Genomic DNA, 21,400 nt, shown 5'->3' on the forward strand with positions numbered 1-21,400 from the left:
TCTCCTTTCTTGTGATGTGACCATGCTAACTGTCATTATAAGCTTTAAGTTATTTTATTTATTTTGAGTAGCATTGCTCAAGGCAGCATTTTCAGCCCCTGAGTGGAAAGATGCCAGCAAAATGTTTGGAATTAAACTGCTTCTCCCTGTTTTCCAGGTCTGGGGTATTTTAATGCACACTGTCATATGGGCCTTGGGCTCATTTTGGTCTCCTGTGGCCATTCTTTGGGCCTAAGAACTTTGGTTTTTCTTGTGATTCTTCAAGAATGGATATGTTTTTACATGCCCAGGATAATGAGAGGTCTACATGACAGCCTACCATATTTCATTTTTATAGATGATATGAGACTTACAAGTCTGAGGGAATGAGACATGATATAGTTCTCTCTGTATTACCTATTGGAGCATCCTCTGTACTACTACAACTGCTGGTTGCTCCAGGGCTATGCTGGGGAGAGACTTGGTAGTTTTAATCCACAAGCAATCCCAAAAGTAATCTATGATGCACATAATGCGGATGATCCAAGGTACAGGACCATGAAAAGAAATGAACAGTCCAAACTGATAGTTTAGCTGCATTCATAAATGCCTTCTCATCTTTCCATTAGAACAGTTAAAATAGAGCCCCTGTATCAATTAAATTCAATTCTGCATAATTTTGATGTCAGACTATATGAACATTTCATAATTAAACTAGTACATTTGTATATGATCTTTTCTGTAGGTATTTCTTCTAGTTGATGAAAAAAGAGATTAATACTATATGCCTTTATGGCAAATAGCAATGGTTCATTTAGTCTAATTGCTATCTATTTTAATAAAATTGAAAGCAGATTGATATTTTGAAGCACTTTGAAGCACAAAAGACTTGAAAAAAACTACTAGGTTGTTAAATTAGAATCTGAGTTCTGCCAAAACCTTTCATTCACACTCATGGCTTATGAGCAACACAGTAACATACAGGTTTAAAGGAGGAACTTTTCTTTCAACTCTTATGGAAGAGTTGATTTTATTTTGTAGCTCAGAGTATTACTAAATGCTGAATTCATTACCTTTTTCATAATCTTTATTTTTTTAGTAAACTATTATGTTGGACAATACTTCTACACTGCTGTTTAATTTAAAAGATCAAAGCTATTCTCTGAAGAGTTTTGATTAACTGTGAAGACAGGCTATGTTCAACGCTAATAGGGTATACTAAAGTAGTGCCAAGATTAATGTGGAGATGACCCCATGCCTATTTTCAGAATCGCAGGGGAGCGAATTCTGTCAACAGTGAAGATGCATTTGATAAAAGGCCGAAGCAATGGGGATCCTTTCTGTCGAGCGGTAGAGGAAGTTGTACAAGATTGGGATTTGAAGATTAAAAATATTATCGATTCACAATATGACGTCTTGACTGCCAGCACCACTGGAGTTAGTCCAGCACGGGTAATGGGGATTTCTTTTGTTCTTTTTACTACTTAGCTTTACAAGAAAGCAAATGTCTTTCTTTTGTATTGTTGTTTTATTTTTCTTTTCTTAAAGGACTTTAAATGGAGTATAGTATTTTCCTAATAATTCCGAGCAGTGTTATTTCCTCTACACTGTGGTTTTTAACTTGTTGAAAGACTTGGATACTTGAGGATTATAGTGTGGATTTCAAAAAGCTGATTTATTTAAACTAAACTTAGTACATCAAAATTGTAAATAATATACTCTTCAGAATGTAATTTGTTCTTGCAGCTGTTCTAGATGTAAATACTTATAACTGTCTGGTTTGCCACTACTTTGAAGACAGTAGAACTGTAACAAATTTCTGAACAAAAAACCCCGTGAAAGTGGAATTAGGATTTGAGAATGTGTATTGGTAATTTAGATTGGTTTTAACTCAGAATCAGATATCTAAAGGTAAGAAATTCAAAGTAAAGTTAAATGTGAAAAAAGTCCAACACATGATAAAATATGGGGGGAAGATGTAATAATATTAAAAAATCAGTTTAGGTTTCTCTTTTGTGTTTCAAGACAGCAATGAAACTATTGTAATTAATGCTTTTACTACTAGGGAAGGAATCAAAGTTTTAAATTCTTTAAGAGTCAGGAGTGGAGAGCAGAATGCATGCTTTTTATTTCCGATTTCTGTACTTTCAGTCTACTCAGGTTTGCATTACGACCTTTTTTTGTGATAAAACACCAATGAGGTTAAGTATTTTGTTTTACATTATTTGTCAATATATAAAATTATGTCGGCTAATGTCATGTATATCTTTTGTCTAGGAAACTTTTAAAAACTTGTCCATACCCACCATATCTGCCACAGTATGGATGTAACTGAGTGCCATCAGAGATGCTTACAGTCTGGATGTGACTGGTGTGCTGGTTGGCTTGAGATAGCTAATGCTCACTCAAAGACAGAATATAGACAAATGTTAGATATCAATTTACAGATTTTGGTGGAGCTTTCTGTAGAGGAAGATTTTACTAAGCATATAGAGAGATAGGTTTCCCTTAATGATTTTCAAAATATTTTTTCCATAAGTTTTTAAGAATGAATTTGAGCTATGTAGGAAATTTGGAGCATCTGTATTATTCTGTTAAGATCCCATAGGACAGCAAAAATCTAATGTTCCGAGCCGACTTTTGTATAGAATTTGGTGCTTTTTTTTCTTTAAACCCCCCCCCCCCAAACTCTGATGCTGTAATTTTTCAGAAAAATCATTCTGTACTCAGAATAAGTTATGTTTTTGACAGGATGTTATATTTTTTCATATGTAAGAGATTGAATAATTTCTTTAAATGCAAATTTAAAATTTGATCTTAATTATAGAGCTGAAAATGATGCCTCCACTAGCTACTGAGAGGGCTGCTTCCTCATACAATGTACCTGAAAACAGTTTCTTTGTTGGAAAAATATTTTCTTTTCTTCTGGCACTTATCTTCCACCATTGCTCAGTTTTTCTGCAAGTATCTATCTCATAGGAATCCAGAGCTCTAGAAAAAAATAATTATATTATGTAGGAGGAGGGACTACATTTTGGTGAAGCCTGCATGAATGACTAATAGGAATTGTGATTAATTTCTTCCTGAGAAACTTATTATTGTAAATGAAATCTGGTCAGCGTTTCTGGAATTGACCAGAATAGTCTGGAGTAGCTAATGGTCACTACGCTTGAAAGACTAATCAACAGTTTTCCTGAAAAAATATTTTGAAACATGAAGTTAAGTTTAAGCAGCAACCTTTTTGTGGCAGGAATTGTCATTTTATCCAAAGTTTTTGTGGTGCCTTGGACAATAGGGTTTTGCTTCATGATCAGCATACCAAGCCACTGTTGTGAGGTTTCTGGTCATCTTTTGGCAATTAAGAGGGTATGTTGTATTCTAAAGTTTGGGGGGTTTGGTTTTTCTATGTGTGTGTTTTCCTGCGTGTGTTGTTTTTGTTTTTGTTTTTTTTGTTTTTTTTGCTTTGTACTTAATCAGTGAAGATAATGCCATATTTCTTTTTTTTTTTTCATTAAGACAAAAATTTACCATGACACACACGACATTTTATAGAAGTCTATAATGTGGTGATGTAATGACTGAAATGGTTCAGAATAAATTTTGAGGAAATTAAATGGTACTGAAATAGGCCAATTCTGTAAAACTATGTAACAACCATTTCTGTAATTGCTATTTCTAGCTATTGATTATAACTTATAGTATCTGAGTGACATGTTGCTATGGTTTCTTGAAAGCTACATACGCTAATTGATGTAATCTAATAGAGAGAAAAATAGAATTTGATCTTTTCAAGACTATGTTTAAAAGCAGTTAACTGATTAGTTAAATGTAGATTGTTGCTTGTCTTGTCCTTCTGAACAAATTTAGGCTACTGAATGTTTTTGTGTATGGGTAAATAAGACAGCCTGTAGTTTTTAATCTACTACTGTATATTAAGGACTAAATTGCTCTACAGAACTTCTAGTACTTTTAAAGAAAAATGTAGCAAACTTCTGCAAATCTTGCAGTCCCACAGTGGCTATGAAGTTCTACATCTGTGCTGCTCACTGTAGCATTGAGCATTTCCAGATGTGGATTATTATTTTCTTTAAGGACTTCTTTATTCTTGTGGAAAATCGTGAGGAATTCATTCTGTTCCACCACGAGGTGGTTGTGCCAAGTACCTCTCTTGTCAAATCTTGGTGGAAATCTCACTTTTAACCAGTTGTTTTTGGAGATTCAGTTAGTCAGAGGAGTTGGACTTCACTGTAATGTGCTTGTGTGCCCCCCAGCGCTCAAATTTGTTGTGAGGAAATAATACATTAATTTCTGCAGCATGATTTCATCACAGATTTGAATATTTATCTGTGTGACTTGCTCTTCAGTGTATGCCTCCAGCTGGCAATGAGTTTATGCCTCCAGCTGGCAATCATCTGAACTCTAATTGCTTGAGATGAGGAAGAAACTTCCCTATGAGCAAATTACTCCATAAATGTTTACTGGGAAAAGGGAGGAGGGGATTCTTGCACCTTCTGGTGGTATAGGTTGCTTCTGGAGGTGAGTCTGGCTTATTGACTTTTCCTCTTGTATGTTCCTTTTAATTTTATTTATTTTCAGCCAAAATTACATTCCATAAACCATGGCACTGTATATTGTGGCAGAGATACTGTAAAGGTCTTACTAGTTCTTCTGGATGAAGAAGCTGCCAATCCTCCTACCCAAAATAAAACAGAACTGTTATATGATGATGAAAACTTAAGTTTGTTTGGAATTACCTCTGTTTTGACACTCTTCAGGTGAGTACTGGAAGGTATTTTGGTTTTGTTTTTTTGGAAAGGGCCTTGTACTGAATGACTGACAAACCATTGATATGAGAGAGGAGGGATGGGAGGGGAGGAGAGAGAAGGAGAGAGAGGAGAGCGAGAGGAGAGGAGGAGAGCTCTTCCTGGGACCAGGTGGGAAGAGAAGCAACCAGAGTTGCAACCAGACAAGTATCCTCTCCTGGGCATCCTCTGCACTGCAGCAGTTGGTTCCCCAATAATACTTTTCTCAGAGTAACTATACAGTTTTCCTCAGGGCTTGCTCAAACCTGCTCTTGGTTCTCCCTGTTTACTGTGCTGTTAGTGCTGATTGGAGCATGCTTTGAACAGGGCAGGGGCTGCATGACCAGGTGCATTTTGAGCTCTGTGCACACACCTTACTGGGTTCCCTAACATAAACCAAAGGCTACAACCAGAGGACTGGAAAAGTGGGGAAGGAGGAGTGAAAGCAGTAGGGGAAAATACTGCCCCAGAATCTCTGAAAACACTGCCCCAGCAGCTTGGGTGAAAAGATAGAGAACTGTGAGTGGAGAGCAGGCAAGAGGGTTGCAGCTATAAGGCCTTTAGCAATACAGAAGATTAAAGCACCTAAGCTACTGTGCAATAGTAGATTACTCTTTTTTTTTTTCTTTTTTTTTTTTAAAAGAATGTTATCACCTGTGTGTATGGGTCCTAAGCTAGAAGATGGAGGACCCCAAAAGTAGAAGAACTTAGGGATTCCATACTACTTACAGTTCTTCATTTTTCATGAAACCAAAGGAACAAGCACATTCTAATAAAATTGAAGACAATTAATTTTACTAATAAGAATTCTAGATAACCCTTTAATTTTTTTTTTTAATTGAGGAATGCTTTTTCATGTCCCAAATATTTATGGATAGCTGTAGCTATGCATTTCTATTTCATTATGTAACAAGATTAAAATAACCATGCTTTCAGTCTCTCTTATTCTTCCATTATTTGAGTTTCAGGAAAATTAATTTCAAATTACTTTTAAAATTTTTTCTTTAATAAACCATGCTCTGGATGTGTTTTTATCAGAATGAAAAAAAGCTTTATCAATTTAGATTAATGTACTATGTGAAAGGACTCAAGGCCCACCTGAGTTTGTGGGAGTTTTTTTTCTGAATTAAGCACAGCTATTATTTAGAGCTAGAGATCTTGATTTGTCTTCTTAAGCAGCTCTTTTTAATTTGAAATGGATTTAAAATGACTTATCTTTGAATAAGAGTGCCCACTGAGTGTTTTAGTATTACTTAACTCATTTTATTTTTCAGTTGAATTAGTTTTCTTGAATTTTCCCCATATGGATAAATTGTTTGTTTCATTTAAAATCTTCTCCTTTTAGATGTAAGGAGGTACTGATATCTGGGAATTTATATTATAATTTAAACAAATTCATGTGTTTTCCTTAATATATCTTAGTGGTCAATTTGATTTTAGTTTTTATTTTCCAGTATATCATATATTTAATATGGTTTGTGTGATTGCAATTAAAAATATCAATTTAGAAGTAATTTATTCAAAGTTTTGAATTTATGATCCTAAATAATTGTTTTAGGAGAAACAAAAACTTTGCAAAAACTGAGATGAAATAAGGAAATTTGCAAACTTAATATCTTTTCTTAATTTTTGTCAAATATTTTAATGTTCTACATGTCTATAGCAGACTTACTCCGTGGCTCCAATTGCTTTGCATGTGCTGAACGTCTTAATATTATATAGAATGGTGTTTGAGGTGTTGCTTTGTTTTTCCCCGAAGTACAGGCACCTCTGAAGTACAGCACTTTTTTTTATTAATGCTTCTCTCTCAAATACTTGATCTACAAAGCTTTCCATCTTTGGACGATCTATATTGTTAATAATAAATCTGGAACAGTTTACAGGATAAATGGCAGTACATTTGGCAGTAAACTTCACAGTGTTTTTCAAATTTTTTTTGCTAATTTAAGGTTTTGTGTATCAGATAGTTGATCACATCACATAGTATTGTGAAAAATCCACAAACAGTAAAGTAACTACCATGTGATCAAAAACCATAAAACAATAACTACTATCTGTTGTCTCTAGAGAGTTAATTACTGAGAATCCCAAGATATGCTTAAAGTTTGTGGCCAGTTTTGTCTGGGATCTGGTCATTTTGAGAGAGTCATTGTTACTTTTCAGATGAAGACTGAGGTTAAATTAGAGCATCTCTTCTCCTAAAATTTGGCAGTTCAGAGAATTTTTTACTTGTTTTTAACTCTCATTTGTCTTAATAAACTTTTAGATTGGGTAAATCAGATGTTGAAAAAATGGGATGCAGAGGATTCTGTTGTTATGGGTTTCAAAGAGGACTCATGAGAGAAAAACAGAAGGAAGCATGATGAACTAGAGAAGTTACATATTTGTCAATTTAAATGGCAAAAGCTTTGTAAGGTGCTACAGAAATTTCGCACCACAGAAAAATGGAAGTAAATAAAATAAAGAACAAACTTTTTACTGAGGCACCTACAAAGTTTCTTTTGAAATGAAGCAACTGTGTTCATATGCACACTGGCCTACTGTGAGGATAAACTTGGAAGTTGTTGTTTACAGAAACACAGATTAGATCTTTTTATTTCAAGAGCAAAAAAGCCCTTTTATATGCATCAGATTTTTTCATCAATGTATGCAACTATTCACATACTGAAATATAGGAAAGTGGAAGCATTCAGTTGGTTGTATGAATACTTCTATTGAAAAGTATGTAAATAGGAGGAAAATTATTCTGGATGTCAACCAGATGCTATTCAAGGGGGTGGAGGTAGAATGGTGACTTGGTAACTCACCACCAGCATTGCAAAGAATAACACTGTGGTTGCACAATTACAATATTGTAAACATAAACTGTAAAATGATACCAGTAATTGAAACTGTAAGTCTGGTTTCATTATGCTGTCCTCAGTTGTCAAAGTACATGTGGTTACTTAGGAGGGGAGAAAAAGTAAGGCTGGAGGGAGATGAATTTAGCTTCCTTTCCTTCCTGTTTCTGAAGAGCTTGATATGGCACTTATTTTTCTTAACTAATTGCATTCACGTGATTTAATTACTTCTTTTTAATATAGATCTCCAGTACAATCCAGGGGAACATCTCCAAAACCTCTTAGACAGCGTATTCAGAAATTGATGGATGAAAAAAAAATTAAGGTACTGAATGGAAATTGATACGTGTTTATGGATATACTGAAATAATAATGCTAAAATTCTCAAATACTTCGCTAAAAGCTACTCCATAGATAAAGTGTAGTTGTGATTAAACTCACATTGATGTAATATGAATGAAAATATCTAATACCCCCCCAAAAAAGGCTTTAAACTTACTCAAAAGTATTTACTAATGAAGGTATCTTAATGAAGACACTGAGTTAATCTATAACAATTTGTGTATTTCAGAACTGTAAAAATAAAATTGATGTTATGTGAAAGCAAAAAAACAAACAAAAAAAACAAACCCTGAATACAGGCATCTAATTTTAGTTCAGATAATATTGGCATTCTCAAAGTGCAATAATGATTTTTTTTAATGTATTTTTTCAGGTTTTTTTATTTGTCACACACCTAAGACATTTCCGTAACATTTCTCAGTGAACAAGAAAATAAAGCATGTTAGTGCAGATGCTTGTTACTTTTTAGAAGAAATAGAACATTGCAGCAGCATGTTGGGATTGTAAGTGACACTACACTTTTATTAAAGGAACATCTTTAATATTCCTGAAAATTGCAGTGTCTTGTACTGCATTTCACATAAGGCTTTTCTTTTTTTTTTTTAATAGTCAAATTTCAGTATTGTGTTGGGACTATAGAAAGAGAGAAGTTGTATCTTCCACAGCTTTTCAACAGAGAGTTACATAAAAGTGCTTATTTACTAGTTTTTGCAAACTTAGTTCTGATAACAGGTTAAAAACACAAACATGATTAATATATGAGGAAGAGAGCAGAGGTGTTGTAAGTCATCAGAGTTAATCCTAGAACAGCACAATGAAAAGTGTCTTTCTGCCACTGAAGGTGAAGGGAATTTTAACATGTTATGTATCTGAGAAGTAGAAAGTCATTAAAGGGAATTAAAATGAATTGCTCTATCATTGTTTCCAGAATATATTTTAAAATATACTCCAGTTTCATTAACATTGTGATGGGGGTTACTAGTTATGGTAAATACCGGAGCAAAATTTAGCTTTAAACTACTATGCAAATTATGAAAAGATGGGAGCTAACAAATGACCTTCATGACATTAGTTTTGCTATAAACAGTGCATTTAAATTGCAGCTGTATTCATCAAATAGCACAAATGTGATGTACTGTTTGTATAATACATTGAAATAGATAGCTGTTCATGAATCCAGTTACAGAGACTCTATTTGGATAAGAAAACTATGTTAATATCAAAGTACAAAGAATTTATTATCTCTGCCACATTCGAGACCTTTTCTGGAAACTTACAAAGGTGGCTAGGAATTAGGTTTCCAGCACAAACTATCAAAAATACAAATCTTGAGGCTGATTCATGTTATGAAACCATTTTTACTCGTTTGGAAAGCACTTCTTTGCTAATCAAAAATATGAGATTACCTCCCATAGAAAATTTCTGCATTTATGGTAGTTCTTGTCAAAGGGTCTGAATAATTGAATGAGTTCTACTTCAGGAGCAGGAACTGTTGTACTGTAATGCCAAGATTCATGGTGGTGCTTTCCTGTGCTGTTTTTGTAGAGCTGGACTCTGATAAGGGTGCTGTGACTCCTGTGTGCCTTGTTAACACAGTACAAGAGCTTATCTTTTGTGGAACTCTCATCCTAGCCTTGTTTCACCAAGATTGTTGAAACAAAATGGGGCTGTAGCAAAATAGAATGAAACATCTAGGGTTTTTTAGACAATAATTTCTGAGGTCTTTCAAACAACTTCTAAAACTGACTTTGATGCTTGTCTGGTGCCTAATACAAAGACATTTTATGAAAACCAAAATTCAGAGTGAACAAGCAACAGGTCTAAAGACTTCTGTTGGCCCTTCTAAACTTTCTTTGGCATCTTAGACTGTAAAGCTTGTCTAAAGTGTTATCTCTTGTAGATTAAATCTGTGATGGCTGACTCTTCTCTTACTTTAGCAAAGGGAATGGTAAATTATGTGTGACTAATGTGTTAAACTGTGAAAGACTTCTTGGAGCTACATATCTGATATATCTTAGAGCAATATTGAGGCTGAACTGCCTCTTGTAATCATCACTCTTCTTCATGGCTTTCTTCCAGCACACCCTATTGTACTAGAGAGACAAAGAACATCATGGAATTGGAAAAACATCTTGAGATGTTTTGGCCTCATATTAAAAAGTGAAAAGAAAATTCATACAGTTCACAGTGTAAATGGTCTTCAATGATATGTCAGCATAGAAAGTCCTCTTACCCAGGATATGATGCCTGAATGTTTCACATAGTCTTTAATTCTCTTTTCCTGTGTTTAAGCCAAACATTGCAATCTAAACTAAACTGTAGTCCTGTTAGTCTGGAGTTATTCTTCTGGTGTTCCCATGCGTACTTTAGTCTTGCTTTTCCTGCAGTCCACTAAAATTGCTGTTGCCAAATAACTAGTAAATGTTTTCTAACTGAAACTCAGAGCTAGTACTCTGAATATTCATCTTTGATCTCCACTCTCATAGAAAACCCTGCTTTTCTTCTTGAAACATTGACTGTCTTTGACTTTCATGATTTTGTCCTTTCCTGGTTGTCTTTATACCTTTCCAATAATCTCTACAGTCGGTTGCGTGATTCTCCTCTGTTTTTTTCTTTCTTTTTCTTATGAAGACTTTATAGGACCTTGTCTTTGTTTCCCTTCTTTTTCTCTTTCTGTACCTTCTTTGTGTATAAATACATCCACAAATTCAGCTATTATCTTTATATGAACAGTTCACAAATCTACACCTAACCTAAATGTCTCTTCTGTCCAAACTAACATCTTTAATGACTTTTTCTATACTTTCCTGTGAATGGCCAACTCTTGATCTTGAGCTGGTATGGTTAAATTTGAGTTCCTAGTTCCATCTTTCTTGGTACATTTAGCATTGAGGATGGTATCCTATCTTATTTTTTTTCCTTCGTTGTATTAAGGTTATATAATATGACACAGTTGCTGCATAGCACCACTGGAATGTATTCTCTATCCATTTGTCCACTCAGCTATAACTTGTTAAAGGTTCATCTTGCTTTTTGATTACTGCCTTATATTTCTCATGGACTTGATAGATGCAACTCTGGCCTGTCTTTCTTCACCAAGATAGCTGTGCAAAAGGTTATTTTCCAAGTGATTACATATTAAATGTCACTCTTCTGTTTGTATATCAATCTGTTTCTTTAAGCTGTAGCAGATATTAGCTATTTGTTTTAATCCATCCCAACTCCATTGATTACATCTGATTTGCAGCTTTGAGATATCTGTCCTTACTCACATTCAGCCTGCAATACCAGTTTTCATTGTTCATTTGTTAATTTTCAGACTAGCTCTTTCAGCTTTGTCCATTTGATCCTGTTTGTTATGGTTGAAGAGATTTCCCATAGACACCTGCAGAACACATTATCCTCCTTTAAAACTTTTTTCAATGCCTTTAAATCAACCTGGCACCCCCCCCCCCAAAAAAAAAAAACAACCCAACTTATGTGCTTTATATATTGAGACAGATGCTCATTATAATGACTAATTTGGGTTACTTTCTCTATGAATCCATATATTTCCTGTCTTAGATTGTAATGTCGCTTGGTAGAAATCATTTGGTTTTGTTCTGTCTTTAATGTGCAGCATCTAGCACAATGAATTCCTTGTCTGTGACCATAGCTCTCAAGTGCTATAGTAATGTTTATCACCTTCTTACACACAGCACTAGTCTTCCCTGTTTTTTTCAGACAACTGGCTTAAAATGTGTAAAGGTTTCTCATAAAATTCACGCTTCTAAGTTATGTTATGCATGATTTTTAAACAATTCTTAGTATCGTTGTCTGGGAAGAGATACCATACATAAATTTCAAATAAGTCAGTAGTGGCTTGATGTTTTTTCTCAACATCAGTGATTCTTCTGAGAAGTTTCTGATACAGTATGTGATGTAAGTTCCATAAAATTGTCCTAAGGACCTTTTTTCCTGCTGCCTGATATGGTTAGATGGTAGTCTGCAGTATGATGTATGGATTGATGTATGGTTAGATGGTAGCCTGTAGGAAAAAGTCGTGATCTCTCATTAGAACTTGTCCTGGAAAAGTCTCCTTTTCCATGATATTTGGGGAGGTGGGAGGGAACACAGTAATGATGATTAGTTTGATTCTATGCTGAGTCCCATCAAGAGGATGTGTTGAATACAGAAATCTAGGAAAATCTAGGAAGTAAAAGGAGAATGGGGCACTTCACTATATTAAAAAATCATTATGCTTCCACCTTCCATGACAGGAACTGATCTCTCGCATCCACAGTGTTATGTGGAGGACTGCAGATTGATAATATTTAAACCTAGGGCACAATGTCATGCCTGTGTGTTTAATATCTAACTTAAAAATATGGAGAGTGGACAAAATAAACAGGTAACTATGAATTGGAATTCATGTTTAAAAATAAAATAAATCTGTGGGTATTTCCATTGTGCCAAAACAAACTTCAGATTAATGAGCCAGTAAAGTATGAGTGAAAGCATGATGAATAATGTAGTACTTTCTGGAAAATGTCAGCCCCATAGCTGCTTTGAAATTCAGGGCAAGGGTGAAAGACACAGAAAGAAATATTTCATCTTTCATTGCTCGTTAAATATTGGAAGAGATATGCAGAAAGACCACCCAACTATAAAGGCATTTGTTAGGAGGCAAAGCTATCGTTCTTTATCCCTTGAAGAGGAAGAAGTTTGGGGAACTAGCATGTTCCACCTTTTCATCCCCTCCAGCAAAAGCAGGTAAGAGTAATAAAGAGAAACTCAATTTCATTTCATCTTCCTTTGAGAGGAAAATTAGAAATGGGTCATGTTTCAATTTGCTATATATAGTTATAGGGAAGCCTTTTCTGGTGAATGGTATTTTGTGGAAGGGATCTTTAATTTAGAAAGGTCTACAGGACATCTATTAACTTAAGCCTCTATTTGTTGCCAGTTGTCCTCTTTGCTCCTTTCTGATTTATAAAAATATAGAAAGCTTAACTGGGCAGGAGAGGTATTTTTACCTAAAAAGGATTAATCCAACCTTATGTCTGATACTTTGAATCCTATTTCTGTTAATTTGAAGTGGGTAGGTACCCCATTATTTGACTTATTTTTGCTGATGTCAGTGGGGTATATAAATATTTGTTTATTGGTGTGAGAGGGGAATGGATGGAGGGCTGTTGCAGTCACCTGCTTTGATTAGGTGCTAGAGCAGCTTAAGACAACAAACACTTTGTGTAGTAAAGATCATCTTATCTCTTCTTTGGATGTTGCACCAGAAAAGATTTAATTGAAGTGTCTAGTTGTAGGTGAAATACTGTAACTGAGCTAGTGGGGTTGAGTGAAACAGAATATTTAGGAGTAGAGAAGGAAGGAACAAAAGCTATTAGACTGTGAGCGTACAGTGTATGAGACAGTAACTGTTTTTTGTTTTTTTTTTAATTTAGGATTGTTTTGGCCTTTTGATGCATTGAAATGTAATATTATTTTCAAAGTTGTGCTGCATTGTTAACATATTTGTCCCACAACAGCTGTAAGGACTTTTCAGTAGTTTGGCGTATATATTTTTTCTTAATATACCTGGAGAAAACCTTTCCTATATGGTACTATTTTCCTCCAATTGGGAACATAACTGTAGTTTTACTTTTTAAAGAATTTATGGCTAAGGAGCTCTACCAAATCTTGGCAAGTTTGAAGTTCATTGTAATTTTACTGTGTATGGAAATTCTTCCAAGAAAAAAGGTCCACAAAGCAGAAAATTCCAGTCTGCCTTTCTCATGTGACTTGATCATGCCTATATAAAATGACTTAATATCTAGCTTTGTGCACTGCTGTTATTCTTCATTGTTTAGTTCCCAAAATGCTGTTGCTTGAGAGAATTGTTTTGCCTATTTGTGATTCCAGTACAAATAAATTGTGAGTTGGAAAACTATCAACAGGAAGTTAACAAGATTTTTCTGTATGACCACTATACTTGTGAAGAGAAGCTTCACAGTAATAGAGAAAGCAATCTTCCTCGGGTAGTAGTCTTGTCTACTGTAGCAAGAAATGTTTATTTCGAAGTGGAATAGAATTATGGAGAACACGAAACTGATTGCTTGTTTCAAAGTTTATGGAGCGTGCCAAAAAAAATGACTAGCTGGATGAGAAAGGGGGATGGGAGAAAAAGTTCAGCACAAAATCTGGAGACAGACTTTATTGCTTTTTAAAAATGCCAGTTAATTGATAAACCATGCTTGTGTGGAAAATACCATTTCTGTTTCTACACAACCTCTAACCTATTTTCCTAGGATCTCTAGCTGTGAGTTTTGATTGCGCTCAAAACCAAATAATGAGGTGATTCGAGGCTGAATATTCTTGAAACAGTAGTAGGTTAATTTAGGATATAGAGAGACTGGTACAATGTCATGCTAAAAATTTTGATAGATTTGGTACAGTAAAAGCTCACTCTTACCTGAGCTATTAGCCAGAAAATTTTTTGTGTTTGAACAACGTGATACTTTGGTTTGGCAATGACATTTACCACTTATTGTTTTCTTTCTCTTCCCTCTCTGCTCCCTTCCCTTTTTTTAAAATTTCTCTTTCAGTTTACCCTTCCTATTTTTTCCAAAAGAACAGGGGTAAGGGTGGAGAAGAGAAGTTTTCTCTTCCTTTTTATCTCTCTTTTCCTCTTCCAAATAGTACTCTAATTATTTGGCTGGAAAATAAAAACATATGTTTGTTGTTACTGATGTAGGTTTTCAAATTCTATTATGCCATTCCAGTGTATAAAAACCCAATCTGAGCATTCTTACTGACTAAATGTTGGCAGTACTGTCTGTATGCAGATGCTGGAAGGAGATCTGGAATAGATTATCAACTAACTTTTAGAAATAAATAGAGCATGCACCATTAATATTTCATACAAATGCGAATGTTTTATATTCACATTTCAAACAACTGAAACTTTTTAGATTAAAAAAAAAAGTCAGGATGGGAGAATGTGCTACTTAATCTACTCATTAGGTCCACTAACTGACCTACATGCACTGAAACACAAGATGTCTTTTATTCTATTGTACTTTCTCCCAGCTGGAGAGTGTTAACAGTGAACCCCTTTGTCTGAAACGCAGGAGAAACTCTTTCTTTACATAGGAATAACAGCAATGACACTCTCTTGTGAAGAGGAGAGGGGGCAGCAAGCCTGACTTTGTTTTACACCATTTGTATGCAACTATTTGATTAGCAAGTTGAGCTCCCAACATCATTTCCCTTTCCCGGAGCTGTGGGTCATTGGGATGTTGGTGGTGAGGCCCTCAAATCAGCAGAGTTCAGGGAATTGGTGTTTAAGAGCTATTTCAAGTTGTTGACAGGCTTCATTATATGTGCTTCAATCACATTTGAAGTTGTTCTTTTTTTCTTTAAAAACAATACAGAGAACTTTACTTTTTAATTCAGCACTGGCCTTGTGTTCTCTTTCTGCTTTCAGGCTATTTAGATTTTCTTATTGTTAACTCACTCAATGTAATATAATTGTCTTACTAACAAATACATTCCAAGAGCAGCTGGGAAGTTTGACTGCTTCAACAAATTTACATAGTCTTGCACTCTGCATTCACGTATGCCCTTTAGATTAGTACTAGCATCAGTTGAAACAGCTGTATTAACAGCTACAGCTTTGCATGTTGTTTGTAAATGACTAAATGGCATGTGATGCAATGGAGAGTTAAGTTTTGAGGCATATTTCAAGCTTCAGTGAAGTGGAACTTAAGACAGATGTGTTTGTTGTGCTGCAAGCTTTTCAGTGCTTGAGCTTGAGTTCTGTCCTCTGACTCCACATACTCTAATCTCTGCAAACTGACTTAGTGAAGTGACCTTGGGTGAAAAGAAATCCTGATGCCCCAAAACACAACTGAATGCTTTTGTTGGTTATAAAATGGTAATGAACAGGCTTACTTGCCCAGATTTGATATTCTTTGTTTATTGTATCTTTATCAGTTCAGCACAAATTATAGTTTATTTGCCTTATACAATATGAAGAACATGTGATAGATCTGTGTGCAAGTTATTGTTGCATAGTTTTTTTTAATGTGTGACATTTGCTGAACAATAGTTAAGAATTGAGTGAATTTTAAAGGATCAAGATAAAGAATTGAAGGAACATAGAAAATATTGGAAAATATTTTTATTTAGTATTACTGTGGCCTTAAGCTAAAGAAATTAAAGCCCCTTGTATTCTGCATATTGTAATTGTATACCTAGGATGTTGATGAAGTTTATTTAAACTAGGTTTGAGTTGCGCTTAATCTGAATTACTTTTATGGTTCTCTGGGTATAGCTTATTTATCCTTCAAAACATTTTTCTGAAAAGAGTATAAACACAGTTAATGACTCAGAGAGATTAGATACAAACTTGCAGCATACAAAACTTAATAAATGTCTATATATGGTCTTACTTTATGATAAATGTGGTCAATGCGTAGGAGATTAACCCTTAGAGAACAATAGCATTGTTAAGAAGAATGCTGACCAGTTCTCTCTATGGATTCTGCCTTTCTCAGGCTGTTGCCTAGCACAGAGAAATTAGTTTGGGAGTGATTGACAGTTGGGAAAATTGGGCCTTTCTAATTCTTGAAGGTCATACTGAGCTTTAAGTAAGACTGTTTTGTACAGGCATATTAAGTCATAGAGAAAAGAACTACATTTTTGTGAATAAATCTTTTTTTTTTTTTTCTTTTTCCCCCTGAAAAGATTGTAGGTTTGTTCACTGGCCAACTGCAGCGCCATGCAGAGATACTCAGGTTGCATCTTAATGATAAAAAGCTAGAGTCTGTTGGCTTATATGGATGAAAGCAGTATCTGATGAAAGTGGCATAAGCTGTGACAGTGAATTTGGTGGGTGAAGACCCCTGTGAAAGCAGACTTTTGGGAATGTGTTGTCTTCTGTCATTCTGTCTAAACCTGAGATTTTTCTGGAACAAAAAAATCTATAAGGGTCAAGCCTGAACTATAAGATTTAAACAGGCTTCTGTTAAGAAGAGTTGACTGGTATACTGCAAACTGCAAATTTTTTAATCTGGAAAGTGGCAGTAATCCTCTTATTCCACAAAGCTAGTCCCTTTGTATATTTAAAAAGCAGTATTTCTCTAATAACAACATTTCTTACATTTTGTTTTTCCTAGTATTAGTACTGAGGCACCAGTTTAGCTCAAACTTATTTGAATTTACTTGTGACATTTAATAGAGTTATTAGCTAGAAATTCTAATACATGGTATTCTGTTCTACACCATACCTCTCAATCTCTTTTGTATAATTTAGTAGACTTTCAAATGAAATGGAGTGCAGAACTTATTTCACATAATCTGCTGTATTTGTGATAAATTAGTGAGAAAAGACAAAGCTTGACCCTCAAATTCTATGATGTAATAGTTGGAGAAACTGTAACTTAAGTGTAGACTGCAGAAATTTGAACCTGGAACCATTGATTCCAGGAACTATGGATATAAAAGCTATATTATAACTTTTGTTTAATTTTTGTAGCTGATCTACACATTTTGTTTAAGCTGTGATATGGGGCTAGGCTTCTTCCTTCAGAGACTAGTAGGTGGAGATGAGCATGCAGAACTAGATATAGTAGTGCTCTCCAATACTGTAGACTTCTGGTAACTTAGGCTATATGGATATATTTTGAAAAATGTGCAGAACAGTACATGTAGAGAATTTTTCTCCTGACCTTTGCATTCAGTATGGAGCTGGCTTTATTTTCTGAACAAATGAGAAATCCAAAATTTACCTGAGAGCTGAAATAATATTTTTATATTTCAGTTTTAGATTTAGGTATATTGAAGCTTAATTTATACTATTTATCATTTCTTTGTGTTGATAGTATGCTTTCCTCTGTATATACATTGATTGGATTGGGAGACTTATCCTATAATTGGCATTTATGAACAGACATTTCAAAGATGATGGCCTGTAGAAATATGATAACTGTAGTAGCTATGACAGCTGTTCAAAATGGTAGTGTCTACAGTATATCAAAAGAGGGAGATAACTTTGACAGAAAATCTTAGGTGGATGAAACTTTAAAAATTTATATGCAACTTTCTACAAGAGATGAAAATATATTTAAAAATTTATTTTAGAATTCTTCTGTAATTATTTCTAGAAAGCCTTTATCCTTTGTAAATGTATGAACAATTTATTTAAATACTTGATGTGAGTGTATTTATTTTTCTGGTATTTTAGATGATTTATAAACATGAGACAGAAGAAAGGAAACTTATTTCACTAATCTGACAGACATTCTGTTTTAATTCTTGTAAATAATTAAAGCTGATACCAATCACTACTTGCAGATGAAGCAACCTTCAATCAAATCCCAGTTTGCATGTACATATAAAGATGCGTTGAGTGAAAGGAAGGGTCAGCACTTCCTCAAAAGTAGCATACATCCTGCACCAAAGCAACTTTTAAAAGATGAATCTCTTGCAGGTAAGCTGTGCTAGGATTGAATAAGTGAATGTCATAGCTAATATTTCAGATGTTATCGCAGTAAACTTTAGTAAAACTCAAATATAAATGTTTTTCAAGAAAAAAACAGGCATGTTTCATTGCTTTGAATATCCTATGATCAGTCAAATGTCTTTGCATTATAATTTTAATGCTAATGCTTTGAAAACATAATTCCATTTGAAAGGTGCATTGATGTCATCATAAGGTTAAAAAGAAAACTTTATATTTGTGCAATTTTTTCTTATTCCACAAAAGTTAAGTGAAATTTATTTTTTATCATTCAAAAAAATCATTTGTTTTACCTATCCACTGTAAGCTGTATCATATATATAATTTTTAAACAATTTAAGCAACCTTCCCAACATCTTACGGTTAATAATCTACTTCTGTAAGGTATTTGGTATTGTATGTTTTTGAGCAATGTCACTTGAAAATAACAGTACACTGATTAACTGATTAACAAACAGCAAATGTAACTGTAATGACCAGAGTAGTTTTGTTTTATTTACAAAGCACTAGTTGTGATAAAAATCACATGACAGTCCTGTGATAGAAAAAGGACAAACAATCCCAGGTAACTTTTTATTTCTTCCCATATTTTTTTGATATTTTTACATGACAAGGTATGAATTCATGTCTTGACATACCAGCGCTTGGAACTATTTCTGAAAATGTTCACCGGAATAGAAGTAAAACAGAAATGGGAAAACTGAGTTGTCAGCCAAGAAACAAAAACTCCAAGAATGAACAGACGGATTTGAATAATGACAAAATAATCTGTGATAAGGAAAGTGATCTATCTCTGCCAAAAAATGCTAAAAGACCTAAGGTTTCAAACAATCCACAGAAGAAACTGGACAGCAAAGTTGGTGGGGCAGGAAAAAGCAGCAGAACTGCAGTCAAGAATAAATTGATTGCTGGTCAGGCAAAATTAACTCACTTTTTTCGACTATAAGTCTTGTTTTTATTTTCAAATACATGGTATGTTGACTTTTTTCAGAAGTTGTAGTTTTTCAAGAAAAAGGTGAGATTCATGAATTGCTTCCCTTCATACTCTAAGTGAAAGTTGCTTGTGTAGAATTAGACAAATATTTACAAATCTGGATTATGCAGATGTCTTTATTTTTGGTAACAATACATCATTAGTAATTACAGCTAAGTTATTTTTGGCAGTGAATCATGTTTCCCTCTACATTGCAATGTGAAAGTATTTGTAGATGCATGTTTGTAGCAGTACACAGTTTGTAGCAATACACAGTAACTTCAAGTTACATTAAATTCATAATGAAACGTTTGATCTTCTTCAAAGAAGGTGGTGTAGACCAGTAGTTTTCAGATTTGCCAACAAGGTCGATAGACTCTTCCCAACATACACCTGAGCACTAAAGGAAAAAAATTCTGAAAGTTTAAATCATAAAAGAACTAGGATTCTTTATTGCCTCTGGAAATACTGTTAACTGGAAAAAAAAATTACATTAAATGTAAACTGAAAATAGAGCATTTCATCAGCCCTAGCAAATCCTAAATATGACATGTAGTTTCTAAGAGAACCTTTATCAAATGGCTGTATAGATATTGCATTACACTTTACAAGAATGAAATCATTTGTGTGTAAGAATGAAAGTATACTTACTGTCAAAATCTCTTCTTCCTATAGGGAATTTAGCTGAATTTTCTTCATCCCCAGTATCTCTTCTTTCCTGTACTGATTCAATATTCTGAATTTCAGTGTCAGCTGGAAAAGCCATGGCTTCCTTCAGTGCAAGATAAGGTAGCTGCTTTGCACCTAAGTTGATTGCCATGCCTTGGTTTAGGAAATCAAGTCTGGAGCCCATGTCCTGTTTTAAGGAAGAGTAGCAGTTAATCTTTAAAAATTTTAATTAATTGTGTTGACTTTTTAAATTATCAATGGAAGTATTGGGATTGAACATAACCATTTAAATGTAAGCAATGCCCTGCATTACATCTTTGGCTAAAATGGTTTTACAGTAAAGCACCTGTTAATATAATATGCATCTCTTATTTGGTAAAGTTGAAAACCTGTCGTTGCATATAGTGACATGCAGAAACAAACACAAACATAGGCCTTTTTCCCCCCACAGGTTTTGACTACCTATAGTTCTGATTTAAAATCAGATTTCTTTTATTCAAGTGCCTAAATTACTTATTTCAAATTTTGGGATTAGATACTTGTAGTTGAAAATTTCATCCTTGAATATATTATGCTGAATTGAATTTTGTATGTTTTCACCAGGTTATCGCTTTCAATTATTGCACTTGTCTTCTAAAGGACTATAAAGAAAACTTCCATTTTACAATTAAGCCAAGCATGTAAAACTGAAAACTCACAAAGAACTTTGAGTTTCTGTCTTCCTCTTCATCCAAAAAGCTACTGTCTTCAGTCTTATAATGCTTGAGCAAAGGTGTAGCTCCTCTGTTTTCTCTTCTATCTCCATTTCGAAGAGTTCTTCCTAGACTAAATGTGTTCAGCAACATATCTTTATCTTCTACCTTTTGCAGAGATTTTGACACTGAGATTAGAAAACCTTGAGAAAAAAGACAGAGTATTAACATGTATGATGAGATACACATTCTTGGTTACTTAATGTTTGCATAGAAGTTAAGCAGTTTTCAAATTTTAAGAGCTTCAGCTGTAAACTAACATGCTGTACATCTGTACCTGCTTTATATATTTTACAGAGTGAATGGAAACTACTTCAATGGCTGATGAGTTCACTCTTTTTAAATGACTCATATTAAAGAGAGTAACCTTTTGTATAATCCTTTTAATCCCATATATTGTTTAGAACTACTTAAATGTTTCTTCAGCATGGATAATTTGTTTCTTTGTATGTTTTTAGAACAGTACAGATTAATAGTTCCTTCTGATGGATCAGTATAGCAAAGTTCACAAGAAATAGTAATGTCCGTTTGTGTTCTTTATAAAG

The 21,400-nt window shown here is 34.2% G+C and overlaps 2 protein-coding genes across 2 annotated transcripts in view; one reads left to right on the forward strand and one right to left on the reverse strand.

Annotated features, from left to right (window-relative positions):
• PARPBP (PARP1 binding protein) overlaps window positions 1-19,407 on the forward strand; it is a 57,911-nt gene extending 38,504 nt beyond the window's left edge. Inside the window, exons 6-10 of the mRNA XM_013947260.2 lie at window positions 1,248-1,431; window positions 4,576-4,754; window positions 7,865-7,946; window positions 18,296-18,431; window positions 19,076-19,407. Coding sequence (XP_013802714.1) covers window positions 1,248-1,431; window positions 4,576-4,754; window positions 7,865-7,946; window positions 18,296-18,431; window positions 19,076-19,407 — 913 coding nt within the window. The remainder of the gene's footprint in view (window positions 1-1,247; window positions 1,432-4,575; window positions 4,755-7,864; window positions 7,947-18,295; window positions 18,432-19,075) is intronic.
• A 377-nt stretch (window positions 19,408-19,784) lies between these two features.
• Window positions 19,785-21,162, reverse strand: PMCH (pro-melanin concentrating hormone). Its single transcript, XM_013948096.2, has 3 exons — window positions 20,802-21,162; window positions 20,086-20,290; window positions 19,785-19,834 (listed from the first exon to the last, which is right to left on the reverse strand). Exons 1-3 carry the CDS (start codon window positions 21,042-21,044, stop codon window positions 19,785-19,787), a joined length of 498 nt encoding a protein of 165 aa, XP_013803550.1. The 5' UTR covers window positions 21,045-21,162.
• Between the last annotated feature and the right edge of the window lie 238 nt (window positions 21,163-21,400).

Source organism: Apteryx mantelli, chromosome 1 (assembly GCF_036417845.1).
Source record: "Apteryx mantelli isolate bAptMan1 chromosome 1, bAptMan1.hap1, whole genome shotgun sequence".
NCBI classification, from domain to species: domain Eukaryota; kingdom Metazoa; phylum Chordata; class Aves; order Apterygiformes; family Apterygidae; genus Apteryx; species Apteryx mantelli.

Coding starts and splice junctions, on each gene's coding strand:
- PMCH (XM_013948096.2), bottom strand. CDS start 21,044: ATGTGTATCTCATCATACATGTTAATACTCTGTCTTTTTTCTCAAGGT. Junction 20,291..20,801: donor ACAGAAACTCAAAGTTCTTT/GTGAGTTTTCAG, acceptor TCCTTAAAACAG/GACATGGGCTCCAGACTTGA. Junction 19,835..20,085: donor AGGAAGAAGAGATTTTGACA/GTAAGTATACTT, acceptor TTTTTCCTTTAG/TGCTCAGGTGTATGTTGGGA.